This window comes from Rhinoderma darwinii, chromosome 3 (assembly GCF_050947455.1).
Source record: "Rhinoderma darwinii isolate aRhiDar2 chromosome 3, aRhiDar2.hap1, whole genome shotgun sequence".
NCBI lineage: Eukaryota > Metazoa > Chordata > Amphibia > Anura > Rhinodermatidae > Rhinoderma > Rhinoderma darwinii.
In genome coordinates, this window is record NC_134689.1 from 126,731,923 (window position 1) to 126,751,325 (window position 19,403).

General features: G+C 38.5%; 1 protein-coding gene across 3 annotated transcripts in view; it reads left to right on the forward strand.

The window, feature by feature from the left end:
- Nucleotides 1–19,403, forward strand: part of NUP37 (nucleoporin 37) — a 58,585-nt gene that overhangs the window by 21,842 nt on the left and 17,340 nt on the right. For all 3 annotated transcript variants that reach the window (XM_075856685.1, XM_075856683.1, XM_075856684.1), the window contains exons 3-4: nt 15,319–15,443; nt 16,780–16,852. In XM_075856685.1, the coding sequence (XP_075712800.1) occupies nt 15,319–15,443; nt 16,780–16,852 (198 nt within the window). The remainder of the gene's footprint in view (nt 1–15,318; nt 15,444–16,779; nt 16,853–19,403) is intronic.

Here is a 19,403-nt window from a genome sequence, read left to right on the forward strand (position 1 = left end):
GTGAGAGCTGCAAATATATGCTTCCATCTCCATATATCTTGCTGCAAATAATGCTTTTAGTGATTCTATACCAGAATTAGGGTGGTTCATGCTATGTCCTATATTAGTCTAATCTAACCACGCGGTAGGCAATAAAATACATAGCGTTTGAGTGATTTCTTTATATCACACTTTTATGACACAAGTCTCGCATGGCAGCCTGCAACCACAACACCTTCCCCTCAATGGCAGCACCTTGTTAGCAGCCGGATTTCCCAGCTGTTTTCAAAGCAGCCGGAGTGCCCGGCTGCTATCTCTGCCTGGGGAAGCTACGTCATTGGGGACTCCGGTTGCAAACACCATTACTAACTGCCACTGAGGGGATGATGTGGTCGCAGGTAGCGGTGTGAGATTTGTCTGTGAGACTCTGCTGTTCTCAAATCGAGAGGGTACTCCGTGTTGATCCCAGAGGATGCCAATTATGGGGAGAGAGGGGCGGCCAGAGTCTGCAGGACTCTGAATTACTGCGGCGTTATGCAGCTTCTATGTAAATTGGATACATAGAAACTGCTTCACCAAAACGAAATCAAATTTTTAAGAAATGTCTATTAGAAAAATGTTTAAAAACCCTAAACACATACATTACATTTTTTTTTAAAAAAAAGGCTACAACGGGTTACATAGCCTTAAAATACAATTTACATTTTTTCATTTTTCCTTCATCGCATTCCAAGAGCCGTAATTTGTTATTTTTCCATCGACATAGCTGTCTTAAGGGCTTGCTTTTTGTGGGATGAGTTGTATAAAATGGAAACATATAACGTACTGGGAATCTTTTACAAATTATTTGTGGGGTGAAATAATAAAAAAACAAAAAACATTCCGCCGTAGTTTTTGGGGTTTTATTGTTACAGCGTACACTGTGTGGTGAAAATTACATGTTAACTTTTATTCTGCAGTTCATATGGCAATAACAAAAGTATATTTTTTTTACTTTTTTTTTATGTTTTACTACTTTTACAAAATAAAAACAATTTCTTTCACTATATACTGAGACCTATAACTTTTATTTTTTAGTTAATGAAGCTGTGTGTGATTTTTGCGTTCTGATCTGTAGTTTTAATACCATTTTGGGGTATATATTACTTTTTAATCGCTTTTTATACAATTTTTTTGGGGACGCGAGGTGACCAAAAACCAGCAATTCAGGCATTGTGATTTTCTTTTTCCTGCGAGCTCAATGGTGTGATATTTTGATAGTCTAAATTTTTATGTGGCGATCACAATTGTTGCAAATTTTGCTTTTAAATGCTATGTGCTTTTTTTTTTTTCTTACATTTTTTTTTATATTGCTTAATTATTACTGCACCTAAAATTAAAAATTATTAAACTTTGCATATTTCTCTTAATTAAAAATATACTACTGTTTTGTGTTAGGCTTCTCAGACGGTTAGGCCTCCTGCACACGACCGTAAAGATTTTTACTGTCTTCAAATACGGATCCGCAATTGCGGAAGTGCCCATAGACCTCTATGGACGACTCCGTGCCGCAATTGCGGACAAGAATAGGACATGTTCTATATTTTGCAGATAATTTCTACAGCCCAGACACACATCTGTAAATATACGGAAGGGTGTCGGTCTCTTATAGAAATAAATGGGTCCGCAATTTCCTCCGTAAGTACCTGATCCATAATTACAGATTAGAACTACCGTCGTGTACATGAGGCCTTAGCCCGCTACCAGTTTGGGAGGCTGCTTTGCCTAAATTGATCATCATCTTCTTTTTTTTTTTGGCTGTAGGAATCTTTGGTTTGACAACATAATTGACTAATTATGTGTCTATTTTAATGTTCTACTAGGTTCAGGAGACAAATGAAAAGCAAGTTGAGAAAAGGTTTTCATCTCTGGCTGGTGAGACCCCAGTACAAAAAGCTTGAGAAGCCTTGGTTTTCCGTATATAGCTCCTATGTAGATCTATGTATCTCCATGGTTACAGACTACAAACAACTTTGTATGTAGTCTCATCCTGCAGCCGTGTTAGGCCTCCCACACACGACTGTGTTTGGTCCGTGTTATACAGTCCGTATGTCAGCTACATTTCCTGGACCGAACACACTGCAGGGAGCCGGGCTCTTAGCATCATAGTTATCTATGACGCTAGGTGTCACTGCCTCGCTGCGGGAAAACTGTCCCGTAGTGTAATCCTGTTTTTAGTACGGGACAGTAGTTCCGCGGAGAGGCAGGGACACCTAGCGTCATAGATAACAATGATGCTAGTAGCCCGACTCCCTGCAGTGTGTGCGATCCGGGAAATACTGCCGACGTACGGTCTGTATATAATGGACCAAACATGTTCGTTTGAATCTGGCCTTCCTCCACTTTCTGCGTCCACACAGGATTTGTTTGGTGTATGGAACCATTTAAATTCATAGGTCTGCATAGGAGATGTAGACACAAAACGGTGAGATTTTTGCAAAGCCTCTTAGTTTTTCATTGTATATGCATAAAAAATTGCTGTAAATGTGCACATATAATTTTAAATGAAGGTTTACCTTTAAACAACTGAAGTATCTTTCGCCTGGTTAATCTGTTTATTTAGCTGAGGCAATTTAACACCAATTCTCTCCCAAATAGTTACATATCATGTTCTGCCATGTTCACATCTGCGTCGGGACATTCTGTAGTTCTGCTCCGTCAGAGAAGCAGAACAAAGGAAAGCCGGACGCAACATTGCAACATTTCCATTGCAACACAGACACCACCGGCGGCCGACGGTACCCATTGATTTAATTTGTTCCGCCAGCTTTCCGTCGGGGTGTCTGTGGTATTACCGGATGCTGCGTTCTTGTTTCTGGTAATCTGCTGGATCTGTGATGAAGGACCCTAACGGAGCCTTCACACAGATGTGAACAGGCCCTTATAGATTGGAAGCTTACAAACATGTCATGCGTTTGGAAAACATACACCCCTTCTATGTGAGCTTCGTGTTTCCCTAACCAACTGCTGGTAACTTACAGTTTGGACTACCAGTATTTTGATACATATACACCATCTTAAAGTAGAAATCAGTCCCTATATCACAATTCCTTAATTTATTTTTTGAAGTTGACCTTTAACTTGATATTTGTGAGTTTTGCAAATGTATACTTTAATGATGCAATGCTGGAGATCTGTTAATGGAAAGGTAATGGGAAATGTCAGCATTGACCACAAGAGTGGTCGCAGTTATGTATGTTTTATGCCAAAAGAACATAGCCTGCCATGTTCCTGGACATATCAATGTGAAAAGTGAATGTGGAAGGGAACGCAGTCTTCCTTTAAATCATTCATTCTGCTCAGCTTAAATTTGCATCAAACATTTACATATGCTAGTGAGACTTTTTGGACGTTCATGAAAACATTCAATTGACTCTTTTATTAGTCCCAGATATACAGCTCTAATAGCACAGGACTTTGTGTTACATCATCATAGATAATTTCTAGTGCACAGAGCCAAATAGAACAAGGGTTTTCTCAGTTTTTTTTCTAGTAGTGTGCTAGAGAAACATATCTACTTCAGTGCATAGCTACATTATAATGTACATGCTATAAGACTGAGACTCACAAGGTAACATTTATAGGGATGTCTGACACCCTCATACTTTGATGGCATCTGAAAGCATTCTAGGGTGTTCTATGCTGACTGTGATCATATAACCTTTGTTTCTTCTTTACAATTGTTGGTTAAGACATTGCATTCCCTAGTTGGACCAACATCATTAACACCTTCCCGCAAAAGGACACAAACCCAGTCATTTAACAAAGCCCCAAATTATTCTGAAACCGTGAGCTATAAAAAAAAAAAAAATATATATATAGGATATTGACTCAATTGTGACAACTGGTAGAATACGGTTAACATACTATTTTTAGCTGTTATTTTTCCCATTTAATCCCCTTATAAATTTATAAAAGTTAATCAACCAATTATGCACCCCAAAATGGTGGCAAAAAAAACCTACAACTCATCCGCAAAAATAATAACCCTTTATACAACTACGTATGGCTCTAGGAAAATGGCAACACATCAAGGACTTTCTAAAGTACTAAAACATAAGACAGAAACTACACATATTTGGTATTGCTATAACTTATACTGACCTGCAGAATAAAGTTATCACATTATTTATACCGCACATTAAACTGAAAAAGAATTGCAAAAAAACACTGGCGGCATTGCAGTGTTGTTCCATTCCCTTTACGAAACAAAAATGTATAGAGGCCAACTAGAAAATTTATATGTACCCCAAAATGATGTCAATAAAAACGAAAACTTGTCCTGCAAAAAACGAGCCATTATCTACGTTGAATAGAAAATAAACAAAATGTATGGCTCGTGGAATGCGGCAACAAAAAAAGTTGCCAAAATGGGCCGATTTCCAAGGGGTTAAAGAACCATAGACTGCTGGGAACAATCCATGATGAATCTGAGAATGTAAGCTCTACATTGTATTTACTTGTATTGAACAGGTATTCCTTTGCTACTAGAGCTCATGCACGATACCTGCCGAACAGCAGACCGTTGCCTCCGCAACTGTGCCACACAGCGTGCAGCAGCATCTTTCCACTCCGTATGTCAAATCAGACGGAATAGAGAAGCGCTGTTTCTTTTAAAGCAAAGTTAAAGCAATAATATTGTAATTCTGTCACTTGTATCCTCATTTATATGCTTAAAAAATGCATGTTTAGTATTTTTTTCAATTTTATTTACATCTTTTAATAAATTGCATATGTACATAAATTAAAAAAAGACTTCTTTCAGATGAAAATTTTTGCTCTTAACATCATTCGGCATTTTAAAAACATTTCAAAATCTTAAAGCTTTGATTTAGCTTTTTAACCCCTTAATGCACCGGTATTGTAGTGCTTTAAGGCACCGAGACGTACTTGGTGTGTCCTGGCTAACAACTGTCAACCTGTCAAAGGACAGAACTGTGCCATCAACTGTTATGACAGTTGATCGGCACAGTAAGACGTCAGGGGACGAATCACAGCGGTCGCCTGCCGGTGATCGCTGTGATTGGTCAGTCACAGCAGACTAACCGATCACAGCTCTTTGACCACAAATCTAGGCTGTAAACATTGTTACATTGTCTAATCTCCCCAGTCTGAAAGTGAGATCAGACATGTAATAGTGTGCCTAGTAAAAGACTAGCTGTCACGTACCCCGAGCTTCTTTTTTTAAAATAAATAATAAAAAGAGAGAGGAACAGAATAGAGAGAATAGATAGAGAAATTTTAGGGATAAAATACAGGATTAGATTATTAGGGATTAGTTGGGTATAATCATATAGGTAGATATTGATCGTTGACTAGGAATAGTTAGGGACGTTTTATAAAAATAGAATAAAAAAATGTATTTTGTTTTTTCTGAAAAAAATAGTTTCATTTTCACGGCCTAATTCCAATAAATTCAACAAAAATCCTGTTGGGTTAAAATGCTCTCTATACCTCTGAATAAATTCCTTGAGGGGTATAGTTTCCAAAATGTCCCTCCAGGACTTTGCAAAGGCGACATGGCACCCGAAAACCATTCCAGCAAAATCTGCGCTCCTTCCCTTCTGATCCCTGCTGTGGGTCCAAACAGCAGTTTATTACCAGATATGGGGTATTTCCGTAATCGGAAGAAATTGCTTACAAATTTTGGGGTGATTTTTTCTCATTTTATTCCTTGAGAAATGTACGATTTCTATGTTTTTTCAGGAAAAATTTTGATTTTCATTATCACCGACTAATTCCAATAAATTCTGCGAAAAACCTGTGAGGTCAAAATGCTAACTATACCCCTAGAAAAATTCCTTGAGGGGTGTAGTTTCCAAAATGTGGTCACTTTTGGGGGATTTCCACGGTTTTGGCACCACAAGACCTCTTCAAACCTGACATGGTGCCTAATCTATATTGTAATAAAAAGGAGTCCCCAAAATCTCTAGGTGCTCCTTTGCTTCTGAGACCTGTGCTTCAGTCCAGTAGCACACTAGAGCCACATGTGGGATATTTCTAAAAACCGCAGAATCTGTGCAATAAATATTGAGTTGCGTTTCTGTGGCAAAAACGTCAGTGTTACAAAAAAAATATGGATTAAAAATGAATTTCGCACAAAAAAAATAAATTTGTAAATTTCACCTCTACATTGCTTGAGTTCCTGTGAAACGCCTAAAGGGTTAAGAAACTTTCTGAATGCTGTTTTAAATACTTTGAGGGGTGCAGATTTATAATATATAAGGCCCAAAAAAAATTCTTGAAAATGTGAGGAATTGCTGCTAAAGTCCTAAGCCTTATAACGTCCTCGAAAAATAAAAGAATGTTCATAAAATGATACAAACATAAAGTAGACATATGGGAAATGTTAACTAGTAACTATCTTGTGTGGTATAACTGCCTGTCTTACAAGCAGATACATAAAAATTTAGAAAAATGCTAATTTTTCCAGATTTTGGTATTTTTCCACAAATAAACACTAAACGTATCGACCCTACTTTACCATCACCATTAAATACAATGTGTCACGAGAAAACGATCTGAGAATTGCATTCTAAGGTTATTACCACATAAAGTAACACATGTCCAATTTGAAAAAATAGGCTGTGTCCATATGTCAAAATAGGCTGTGTCCTTAAGGGGTTAAACGGGTTGTCTCATGAGGACAACCCCCTATCCTTATAATCTATTAGGGAATATAGACATCATAGAAGAGGGCCCTGTATGAGCCAGGAAGGAGACCTGCTTTGACCAACTTGGCTTGTCAATGCATTACATGGTTGGCTATTCGTTTTCAGTCGCTGCATGGGAAGTGTATAGCCAGAGTTCTATATAAAAAAAGGTTCCATATAAAAAGGGATTGTCTTCATGAGACACCATTTTTAAAATGTGTCTGTGCGCTTTAAATCATTCATTTTGTGTATGGTTAATAACATTTAAATAGGCTCTGTCACCAGTTTATAGCCGCCCTATCTCCTACCTAATCTAATAGGCGCTTTAATGTAGATAACTACTGTTTTGTTTTTTGAAAAACGTTTCTTTTTTAACAAGTTATGAACATTTTAAGATTTATGCAAATTTGTTCTTGATGCTCAAGTGGGCATTTTTTTTTACTTTTGACCAAGTAGGCATTGTAAAGAAAAGTGTATGACGCTGACCCATCAGCGTCATACACTTCTCTTCATTCCAACCTATCTTGATCCACAGCACAGCATGATCTTCCTCCCGCATGTCCTTCACCGGAGCGATGGAAGAGTGAACAGACATCGCCTCCAGCAGTGCCAGGAAGTTTATCTGAATCTGCAGCGGCTGGAGGCGATGTCTGTTCAGTCTTCCATCGCCCTGGTGAAGGACTCGCGGGATGAAATGACGTCACAGAGTGATCTCGCGAGATCACGCTGTGCTGTGGATCAAGCTGGGCTGGAATGAAGAGAAGTGTATGACGCTGATTGGTCAGCGTCATACACTTTTCTTTACAACGCCGACTTGGTCAAAATTAAAAAAAACGCCCAATTGGGCATTAAAGTGTAACTACACGTTTACCAACTTCTGACAAGACATAGTGACATGTCTGAAGATTTGATTGGTGGGGATCCGAGCACAGAGACCCCACAATCGCTAAAATGAAGCAGCTAAATGCTCGTGTGAGCACTCAGCCTTTTCTTGTCTGTTCGGCTTTCTCCGGAAATAAATGTATCGGTGTACGGGCTCATAGACATTCTATTTAGTCCGTACTCTGATACATTCATTTCCGGAAAAAGCTTAACAGACACGAAGCGGCTGAGCGCTCACACAAGCGCTACAGCTGCTTCGTTTTAGCGATTGGTGGGGGTCTCAGTGCTCGGACCCCCACCAATCAAAACTTCTGACATGTCACTATGACCTGCCTAAACATTTAGCAAACTTCTGTTACCCTTTAAGAACAAATTTGCATAAATCTTAAAATGTTCATAACTTGGTTAAAAATAAATGTTTTTAAAAAACAAACAAACCAGTAGTTCTCTACATTAAAGCGCCTATTAGATTAGGTAGGAGATAGGGCAGTTATAAACTGGTAACACAGCCTATTTAATAGTCAACATTTTGTCCACCTTTCTACAGATTCTTATTTCCCCTTTTTATTTATTTTTTGCTACTAATTTAAGTTTTTAAGCAAATATATTACGGTATATATCGAACGGTAACTAAATATAAAGGACTTATTGTATTTGAAGAATCATTGATTCATTAATTTCATTAATATTTGGTATATTAGACGGTTCATAATGTAACTTGTGAGTTTATTATGGTGGATTTTCTTTTATCAACTCTGCTGTTTTCCTTTGAAAATTGACCATCGAAATTATTGAATCCCAAATGTCAACATTTTACCTTTAAATTCTAGGACACTTTTTATTGTGCAGAGCCCGGCCTTTATATTTAGAGAACAAGACCATTCTGTTTTAGGGTTAAAGCTTACCACTGTTTAAGACATATTCACATTTGCAATTCAATGCAGTGAACCCCATTTTGCCAACATATTTTTTTTCCCCACCTCAGGAGATCTATCCTGCTGTCCCTGTGCTTGCAGAACTGCCATGGCAGGAACACTGTGGTTACCAATGAGTTATTGCCTACAAGGGGTCACAGTTCTGTTTAGGTCACAGCACACACTATTATCCTTACTTACTATACCATTGGCCATCAATCAGTCAATCAAAGAATATATATCAGATTTTTTTATTTTATGTTGGCTTTACATGTTTTTGGGTTTTTTTTTTTGTTTTTTTTTTCTCTCTAAAGGTTAGCAAGTACTGTTCTACATTTATTTGTGCATGCACAGCTTCAGCATCAGCAAAGACTGATGTGGCTGTACCCAAACTCATTTTATTATACTTGTACATAGTAATTGTTTGTAACTACTTAAGCTCCATGCTATTAAAACATCAGTACAAAAATGTACAAATAGCATAGCATAACGCTTGTACACAAAGTCGGGAGTACCTAAATGTAATAATTTACTTGGTAACAGCCGTTGTAACTAGTTGTGGTTTCAATCCATTTGCAGCTCCTCTCTATACAATACAACATATGTCTGTTCTGCTACAACTATAACTTTTACACATAAAGAACAAGAGGTAAATCAGTACTAATAAGATGCAAGTTCTAGAAAAATTAGTTGTTTTTTTAAGTCAGTTAAAGCAATTGTCATTCTCATGTTTTTAAATCTCTACAATAGTTTTCATTGTCTAATAATAAAAATATCAAAGCATAAAAATATGACAAACTCACCATCACATCTGTGCCTACCGTAAGGTGCCAATGCTGTGTTCTTTCTGTTAAGCTTCATTTACTATGCAGTCTTCATGCACATTTTTCTTAACGGTCTGTCCCGTAATCTAGGTTAGAACCTTACAGCAAACTGCACAGTCTTCTGCCCTTCGTGTAGAGTAAAAAAAAAAAGTTCTGTAATAGTGGGGGTGACCTGTCTATGGTGCTGCAGTGTTAACTGCTGCACAGAACAGTGTTGTCTGTGGGTAAAAAAACGCAGTAACCAATCTATGGGTTGCTATTTTTGCAGCCAATTGGATCTGGTAACTGATGTAGTATTATGGACTACGTCATAGTGTTGGATGATTGTCCATTGATGCTGCCTCACAGAAATAGATCTGAATATCATATAGAAAGGGCAATTTGGGAATAGATTTGGGGTCCTCAGAATAACATATGTGAATGTCTACCTTTGAACACTAACTTAGAAGTAAAACATGTTGAGTAACTTTGTAAATAAATTGCATTACTTATTTTGTATAAATCCAACGTTAGAGCCTGTATTAAACTTCACAGCTGTATTTACAGTTCTGCTAACTTCTATTGCATTCCATGCAGTGTTTACCATAGGTACTGTACAATAATCTAACTGTCCCACTTGATTATAGGAGCTAAGCTTCATACAGAATCAGGCAGAAAAAAAATCCATGTATGCCTCAGTATGAAATTGGAGGCATACGTATGTGCTGTAGGGCCTTATAGAAGTCTTTGGGTGCTTTATTATAGGTCTTCTCAACGTGGAGGTTGTACGGATCCATATTACGCTTGTGTGTATGAGGCACAAAATTGTGTTCAGAGTTTAACATACCCTTTAAAGCATGAACTGTACAGGAATAACCTTTTGAAAATGCAGAGAATATAGAAATCAGCAGCTTATCACAATTCCCAACCCATGTAAAATAGATCCTCAGATGCACACGGTGTTGAGGCATGAGTAGGACCCACACTAGCGTTTAAACGTTGCAATGTTTTGGTAAACTCCGAAATGAGTGCTGTCGTTTTTTGTTTTTTTTATTTCTAACTAAAAATGCAGTGCTGTTAAGAGTGTGTCTGTTGACAAGTAATGAGCTGTTTCTTAACCCCTTTCCGCACCTTGACGTAAACTGCATGTCCAGGTGAGCAGTAACTTTGTGCACCTAGACGTGCAGTTACATCCGCACATGTTAACCACCGTGTGGCGCTGTATCACAGCGGCGGTTAACTGCTAGGATGGACTGCACTTATCGCCAGGTAGACTACAAGTGACCATTCAGAGCGGTCCCTTGTCGGTGATCGCTCCGATTGGTTAGTCTGTACAGACTAACCAGTCGGAACTCAGATGTCCAGAAAAAGAGAAAGAGATAGAGCAGAGCCTGTATCGTCGTTATACTTGTAAAATACAAAAAGACCCCCAAATAACCCCTTGATCACAGTTTTCCCACTGTGATCACACCCCTACCTCTCCCGTTTTATAAGGAAACTTTTGTTCTTTTCTTCTTTTTTTAAAAAAAAACATAAAACACTAAAAAAAAAAAAGTTGCGTCGTGGAAGTCAATGGCTCAAAATATATTAGAGTGAAATTTAGCCGAGTGTTCCAACAGACACTCGCGCCAGGAACTTTATCCAGCATCCTAATCAGGAGATTTCATACCGATATATATCGAGAGAGGAGAAATAACACACATACGCTTCTGATATGCTCAAAATACTCCTCTGGAGGTTTATTGCCAAACTCAATTATAATAATATCATTCAAAAGGGGTGTAGACTTGAGGTTAACCAATCAGGGGCAATGTGACTATTTCTTATTCAGCCAATAGCAGACGATAAGAATATTTCAAGTACATAATTATAATTCTTCATTAAAATGCTGACATCAGGTAACACCTGGAGACAAGCATATAATGGGGTGGTGTTAGTGGTTCTTTCTCAAGGGGGAAATTTGTTGCGATAATGAGAAATAGTTGCACTTTATGTCTGGCCGTTCAGCCAACCCGCTACAATGGGGTATGAAGGCCATGCAAAGAACACTAAAAGATAAGACATTTCTTTGAGACTCTAGAATTATATAAAGGAAAGGTCATTACAAAATGGAGAATACATATCTTAGTAATTCGGCATCCTGCCTATTCATAATGTAATTTAATACAGAGAATATAAGTAAAAAAACATCCTTCACATTAGTAATTTAGCCTGTGTCAATTAGTCCGCGTCAGACCGTCTGTCAGTGTCAGTCCATCAGATTATCAGTGTGCGATTGTGAATCTGTCAGCGTCTTTTTGTCAGTGTAATAGTAAGGCCCCATGCACACAACTGTAGATTTCATCCGTAATTGCGGACCCATTCATTTCTATGGTCGACAGACACCTTCCCGTATATTTACGGGAAGGCGTCCGGGCCATAGAATGGTTCCGTAAAAAATAGGACATGTCCTATTTTTGTATTTTACGCTCCGTGGTCCAATACTTTATATTGGGAGCATGGCCCGCAAATGCGGATGACTGTCGGCGGCCGTAGCCATAATTACGAACCATGATTACGGGCAGTCGTGTGCATGTGGCCTAAGTTAGTTAGTAAGTGTTAAGTGTCAAAAAATATATATAAAATGATTAATGTACGTTAGTGTTTTATGTTAAAAAAAAAAGTTCTCTGTTATACATATTTTTGTATTCAGTTCGCTACTGTAACATCTTGTACAGTACATAAATTTATTTACAGTACATATAAAATAAAAATGGCCCACAAAACCTAAACTGCAGAGGTGTATGAGATGCTCGCATCGGACACAGACTGCAAGTGATGTAGGATTCGATTCTGCTCTGTCCTCAACTGATACTGAGGAACCTCCTCGCCGTTGCAGAAGGGTTAGAATTCAGGTTACACCTGCACCTGAACCTAATTTGTTGCCCCAAGTACCGGACTTTGACCCCTGCAGCAGCAGTAAAGCACAGATATCAGGATTGTCAGAAATATAATTTTTCCAGCTGTTCCTTTCTGACAACCTTCTTAAAATACTTGTTGAGCAGATGAATTTATGTGCTGAACAATTTATTGCTGCGAACCTCCGTTCAATTTTATGCCAGGCCATACAAGTGTGATTCCACCAATACAGCAGAAATGCTGCAATGCTGGGGATTAGGCCAATATTTATAACCAACTAAATCGCAATCAGTAAGGGCCTATTGGTCCACTGATGTGCTCTACCACTGCCCCTTATACCGCACTACAATGACCAGGGCTTGTTTTGAGGCAATTCGAAAATTCATTCATTATAATAATAATTTCCAGTGCCCCCCAAGGACGATCCCAATTTCGATCGATGTTACAAAGTGTAACCCCTTATTTGTATTTTGCCTCAAAATTCTTCCACCTCATATACTCCTAGACAACAAATTGCCATTGACACGTCCCTGGTGCATTTCAACGGGAGGGTAAAACTTCAGTATTTGCCCAACAAGCATGCCAGGTATGGCATAAAAATGTATACATAGTCAGTCGGGCTACACACACACAATCTTTGTTATCTACAGGAGCACTGGTCATGAGGGGACATACGTGGAATACCAGGAGAAGGTAATCAAATCCCTTCTCTTTGGTAATGTGGCAGAGGTAGGAAATAGTTCTACCTCTGCAAGAGACATCCCCAGGATCGTTCCAGGGCAGTACTTTCCTGGAGAAGTGCCACACACAGATAAAAAACTCCACCCCCTGAAAAGGTGTCGTATCTGTGCCAGAAGAGGCATAAGAAAAGACACCACATACCAGTGCGACACCTGTCCCTTCCACCCTGGACTGTGTATGAAGGAGTGCTTCCACATATACCATACCTCTCTGAAGTACTAAATATTATTTTTATCCGTCCCTTTCATTTACAATTACTGTCCCATTTATTTACCGTTTCAGCATTTAAAAATTGGACTCTGAACATCCTCATAACAAAATAAAAAATTCTCATTATACCCCTAGATGAATACCTAGGATTTGTAATATGGTGTAGTATCTGCACAATTTTTCTAGGCCTACGCAAAAATGACGTGTCCAAAAATCGTCCAATTAAAATAAAGCTTCAAAATCCTTGTGGTGTTCCAGTACTTTCTGCCCCTGCTATATGTCCAGCAACCGCAGATTAGGGCCAATTTGAGGGTATTTCTAAGCTCAGAAGTAATAGCCTAATAAATGTTGAGGTGCTTTTCTTCACTTGCATTCTATGTGAAAAGTCTGTCCTATAAATTGAGCATTTGTGAAATAATTAAAAATGTAATTTTTCACGCCAGATTTCCACAAGATTCTGCAAAATAACTATGAGTCAACAAAGTGATCACACCCCCTGATAAATTCTTTCGGGGGTGTAGTTTTCGGAATGGGCTCATTTCTGGGGGTTTTCCATCATTCCAACATCTTCAGTGCTCTTCCAAAGTGGCTAGCTTCCTACTAAATGACATCATTTTCTAAATCATTGTGATATTCCCAGAAAGGGTTAAAAATTGTTATCAAAATCTTGCAGACAAAGGGTAAAACAAATGTAATAACCTATTTAAGCAATATACTGCATATATATATGTTTCATGTTGGAGTTAAAAGTAGAAAAAAATGATTGTCTTTTATTTTTCGTCTATTTAGGCGGTTTTTAATACATAAATGTAAACCATATTGACCTAAATTTTACTTAAAAAGAAAGTACAATATGTGACAAAAACAATTTCAGAATTGCTTAGATATGTAAAACCATCGGAGCGTTATCTCCGATAAAGTGACACATACCAAATTTCAAAAATCTGGCTTCGTCCTAAAGCTCTAAAATGGCCTAAAGGGGTTGTCTAGTTTTTATTTATTTATAGAATAAGAAGTCATACAGTTTTCTAATATACATGTATTAGAAATTCTGCTTACGTATTTTTCTTATTTCAGTGAAGTAGACCCCCTGTTTCTTCACAGTAGAATGGCATAGCCCACAGATTAGTCCCGTGTAATACATCGGAATGAAGAAGAAGGATTAAACATGGCGCCAGTCATGTGGCCTCCCCTCCACACATTCATGTGACCAGTAACATTTCGTTAGAAACAGGGTTACATGATATGCATGTGTTGGGGCAACATAGAGGTGGAATAATGATGCTTCACTGTGCGTGTATTTACTGTCTCTAGATTATTTAGAAAATGTCTGCTTGTCTCTAGGAGATGTTGTTAATAATAAAGTTAGACTGGGTTCACACTGAGTTTTTTGCAGAAGGAAAATCTGCCTCAAAATTCAGTTTGGAATTTTGAAGCAGATTTTCCTCTGCCTGCATGCCGATTTTCGCGGCGTTCTTCGCCCACGGCCATTGAGCGCTGCAGGCATAACACGCCGCGAAATACGCTCTCTCTTCCTCCCATTGATGGCAATGGGAGGTCAGAGTTGTAAACGCCCGAAGATAGGGTATGTCCCTTCTTTTTCCCGCGAGCCGGATTTTCCGCTCGCGGGAAAAACGCCTCCCCCATTGAAATCAATAGGAGGCATTTTCGGCCGTTTTTTGGCGCATTTTCCGACGCGGTTTCCTCGTCAAAAAAACTCAGTGTGAACTGGCCCTTAAATACAGAGGAGACAGAGAAAAATGTCATGCTCCTTCACAGACACTGACAGACATGATATAATTCTGCTGGAGGTAGTCCTACTTTATACTCCTCCGTAAACTAGTATTAACATGATAAATACCTAGACATTGTTACCTGAATACCAGTAGTCCCATGATGTGGGGGGGGGGTCACATGACTAACGCCATCTTCAGTGCATTGTTATCCTATGGACGCATTACCATGGACTAATATGTGGGCTATACCATTTTTTATTCTTTGGCAGAGGAAACTGCACTGATATAAGAAAGGTATCTGATCATAATTTTAAATACATGTATATTAGAAATCTGTATGATTTCCTATTCTATTAATAATTTGTTAAAGGGGTTGTTAATATTTTTTTTCATATACAGGTTATCAAGACATGTATTTTACTTTTTATGTGTGAAATTTTATTATGTGTAATATATGATACAGGAAGAAGATTCTAGTATAAACGGTATAGAGTTCAATATTCTCAAAACATTTCACCATGGAGAAAGAGTTGATTCTATAGCCTGGAGTCCAGAAACAAAATGTGACGCTTTGCCTCCCCTTTTAAGGTACTTATGTTTCAACTATAATATTATTAATCTTTATATATATTTTTTTACATTTTATTTTATGCCTGTATATGTAAAAATTAACTATGAAATATTGCAGCTTGCTGACTTCTAGTGGCCAAACAGGCAGACTGGTACAAAAGAAAGCATCTTATACAGCCTTTTAGTGGAATTGAATGTTGTTCCATCATTAGAATGGCAGGTTTCTGCCTCAAAAAAGACACAAGAAGGAAGAGTGTGGGTTAGTGATGATCTGCACGTTGCAGAATGTTTCCTCATGTAAATTGACCTGCGCTGTGGATTTTAGAATCTGCAGCATGTCAACTGCGTTTCCTTCTCAGAATTGTATCTGACAAGTTAATTTTAAAAAAAAAACACACCAAAATGTGCAGCATAAAATCGGCATCAAAATGTAAAATCTGCACATAAAAACGCAATATTTAGTACAGATTTTAAATGCGGAATTACCTTAGTTTATCTCCGGTTTTAATGCAGATTTTCTGGATCAAATTCTACATGTCCATTTAGCCTTTGCACTTTTTCGTACAGAGAATTATCAAAACTGGTGAAAATGAACAGGGGAGCAGTTGCTCATAGCAGTCAATAAGATTCCTGAGCCAGCTCAAAAGTTGAGCGTGTCGGCTGTATGTTACAGCCGACACTTTAGTGCAACGAGCGGGAATCCCGCTCTTTTAACTTCTTAGGTGCCGCGGTTAATAGTGAGCGCACCATCTAAACCGTTAGAAACAGTCAGACGTCCCATTGACCCCGCGATGCGATCGCGGAGTGCTGATGGTTGTTATGGGGGCCTAATCAAGGCCCCAGGTCTGCCACCTTTGTGCTCCTAATAGGAACCTGTAAAAATGACAATATACTGCAATACTAATGTATAATGATTGCTGGTTCAAGTCCCCTAGGAAGGCTTAGAAAAAAATATAAGTAAGATACATATAAACAAAGTTATATAAATGAAAAAAAAAAGCTATTCTCCTATTCCCCCCCCCCCCCCCAAAGCAATGGGCAAAAGCCACATCTGTAAAAGTCTGAACTATTACAATATAACATTATTTAACACGCATAGTGAACACAGTAAAGAATAATGAAATGAAAAATGCCAGAATCGCTGTTTTTTAGTTACCTCATCTCCCACAAAAAATGGAATAAAGTGATCAAAAAGTGTTATGTACCACAAATTGTACCAATAAAAGCTACAGCTCGACCCGCAAAAAATATGCCCTCGCACTGCTCAATCAACGGAACAATAAAAAAAAAAGTAGATGTAGAATTAATTTTTTTTTGTCGAATGCGAAGTTACATATTTTTACTTTAATCCTAGATTTTGTACAGCAGCCGGAGATAAATCATTAAGGGTTTTTACTTCAGATTTCCATGAGCAGAATGAATACAAGGTAAGAACAATAGTTGCTCTTAAATAATGTTGTCACATTACTTTCAGGTTTACTTTCTGAGATCTTTTGTCATACATGTTCTGACCCTTTAAAAAGGTTAGGCCAGAATAGCATGTTTGTTTTTTTTAAAAAGCCCTGTACGCCCCTAACTCACTGAAACACACTGCCACATCCCCATCTCACCTTACGATGTGATTTCATTCTGTCGTATTTCACTCTTGTTCTCCATTGGTCATCCCTTGATCTGTGAGCAAACCGGGTGGACCTTCAGCACAACACGCGTGATTTCCCATTTTACACTGGGAAACTACATTTCCCAGCACCTCCCTATGCTCTCTTTTTTTATTTTTTCATTAGTGGTTCTAATAGATACAATTCTGGACACGCTCGCTCTGTGAGGTTACGAAGAGGAGACTTCACACAATTCCCCATAACATACTACAAAGCAGAGGAGGAGCTATCCCAAAGAGCGAGATGGAGAGGGTAGCAGCCAGTAAGGCATCCTGCACTTCTGAGCCTTTGGGGCTGGAAACCGTATGCCAGAATAAAAGCAGGAGAGAAATTTGCAGCGACACAGCAGTCTTCACTGTGCATGCACCCCCTGTGCAGTGAGGGCAGGGAAACTACAGGAAGAGCTAGGGCTCCCATAGAAAAACACGCATGCTCAGTTGGCCCAATAAGGAAATATTGGAGGATATGTGCAGTAGCAACGAGGGGACAACACTGACTGAATGTGTTTTTAGTGTGAGTGAGTTCTAAGAAACGCTTCGTTATAAAAAAAATTATGTATTTACAAAAAATATTGCTTTAACATATAGAACAAACTGAGCCATTAATAAGATCTTGGGAACACCCCTTTAAGTCACCTAACACATTATAATTTCTGTCTAAACCAATAACTGAAATAATGATCATTAAGTATTGTTACCTGGAAAATTCATCTGATAGTAACTTTTTACAATGCACCAGTGAATTTGTAACTTTAATCGACAACTTTATTTGTAAAAAATTTGGATACTTTATCTTAAATAGCAGAGCCACATGGGTCCCATGTCTATTGTTAGTTGCTCACAATTATGATGTAAATAAGAGAAGCACTCCAAAAAAAAAAGTTTGCTTATATAGTGCAGCATATGCTGTTATTAAAGAATAATGTAGAGGCTTTTGTGTATGTCTCGTGTATACCTGTTCTGGCTTATTGGCTATTGATGGGTTGTCTGCCATCTTGGTTAATTTTTCCCCTCTAATGTGGTTCCCCTAATGCAGCCTACATTTTCCATGATGATCCTGGCTTTGCAGAGGGGGCAGAGTCTCATCACACTGCACTTGTTCTGCTTGCTATCGGAGTGCAGCAATTGACAGATCAGTGACATGGAACTTCTGTACTGACACTGCAGCTTCTCAGTGTTTCCTATGTTATGCAGTTTCAGCTTGTTTCCTTGCCTCCTGCTTGTGATTTCTGTGAGCTCTTGCAAGCAGGATGCAGGGGAGAGCATCGAGAAGCTGCATCTCCTAGAAATACACTAGATTCCCTTCTCATGGCAAACACCGATAACTCTTTAATACTACAGAATTATCCATTGGGATAAAGTGGTTGTGCTGCTTCACTTCTGCTTGGACATTACAAAGATTAGTCCTCATCAAGGAAAAAAAATTATCAAAATGATTTTAGTGGCAAAGAGCTGGATGGATTCACTAGAATGTTTAAAGCGGATCAGTCAGATATTTATGCTGTCCTCTCTGAGGGCAGCATAAAGAAGTGACAGACAGGCTGACTTCAGTGTGCTGTCACATTTTACTTAATGTTAAGTAGTTATTGAGTATTTAAAACTTGTACTTGCGGCACGTAGCCAGCTACACAAGTATGAGTCCAAGTATATTCGTATATTCACGCTCCCTCCTCTATCACCCACCCGCCTATGCACAGTAACAGGGAAAAAAGTGTCAATCAGTGACTGGACGGTTGGTCGAGTGTGAATGTATGAATATACTTGGAATCAAGTATAAGTTCTAAATACAAAAGTACTACGTAACATTTAATAATAAGTGAAATCATGCTAAAATTACCATGTCTGTTACTATTTGTCTGTCACTAAATATCTGCCCAATCCGCTTTAAAGGCTATGGACACCTTTGCAATGACATAATTTTTATTTTATTGTTCATTTGCTTCCTTAAGCATAATTTAGCAACTTTTTAAATAGTCTTTAAACATTTCATACCATTTTGCTGCTGTAGAGTCTGAGTAACTCTTTCACATCGCTGACTGTCCTGCTATTTCTACAAACTGCTCCTGTGGGGTCTGGTGACATCTTCTCTCCCTCTCTCTTTTCTCAGTGTTAGAGATAGCAGCTGGGAGTGGGAGGAGGTTATACAGGCAGATCAGAGTGCAGAGGGGGGGGGGGAGCAGTCTTTAGAGAGTGCAGATCACACAGGCTGAACTGTTTCACAGTGTAGATAAGGAGGAAAGCACACCGGGGGAGGGGGTGAATCACACAGGATGTGTATGTGTAAAGAGAGAGGAGAGCACCCGCAGTAGACTCTGCAGGGG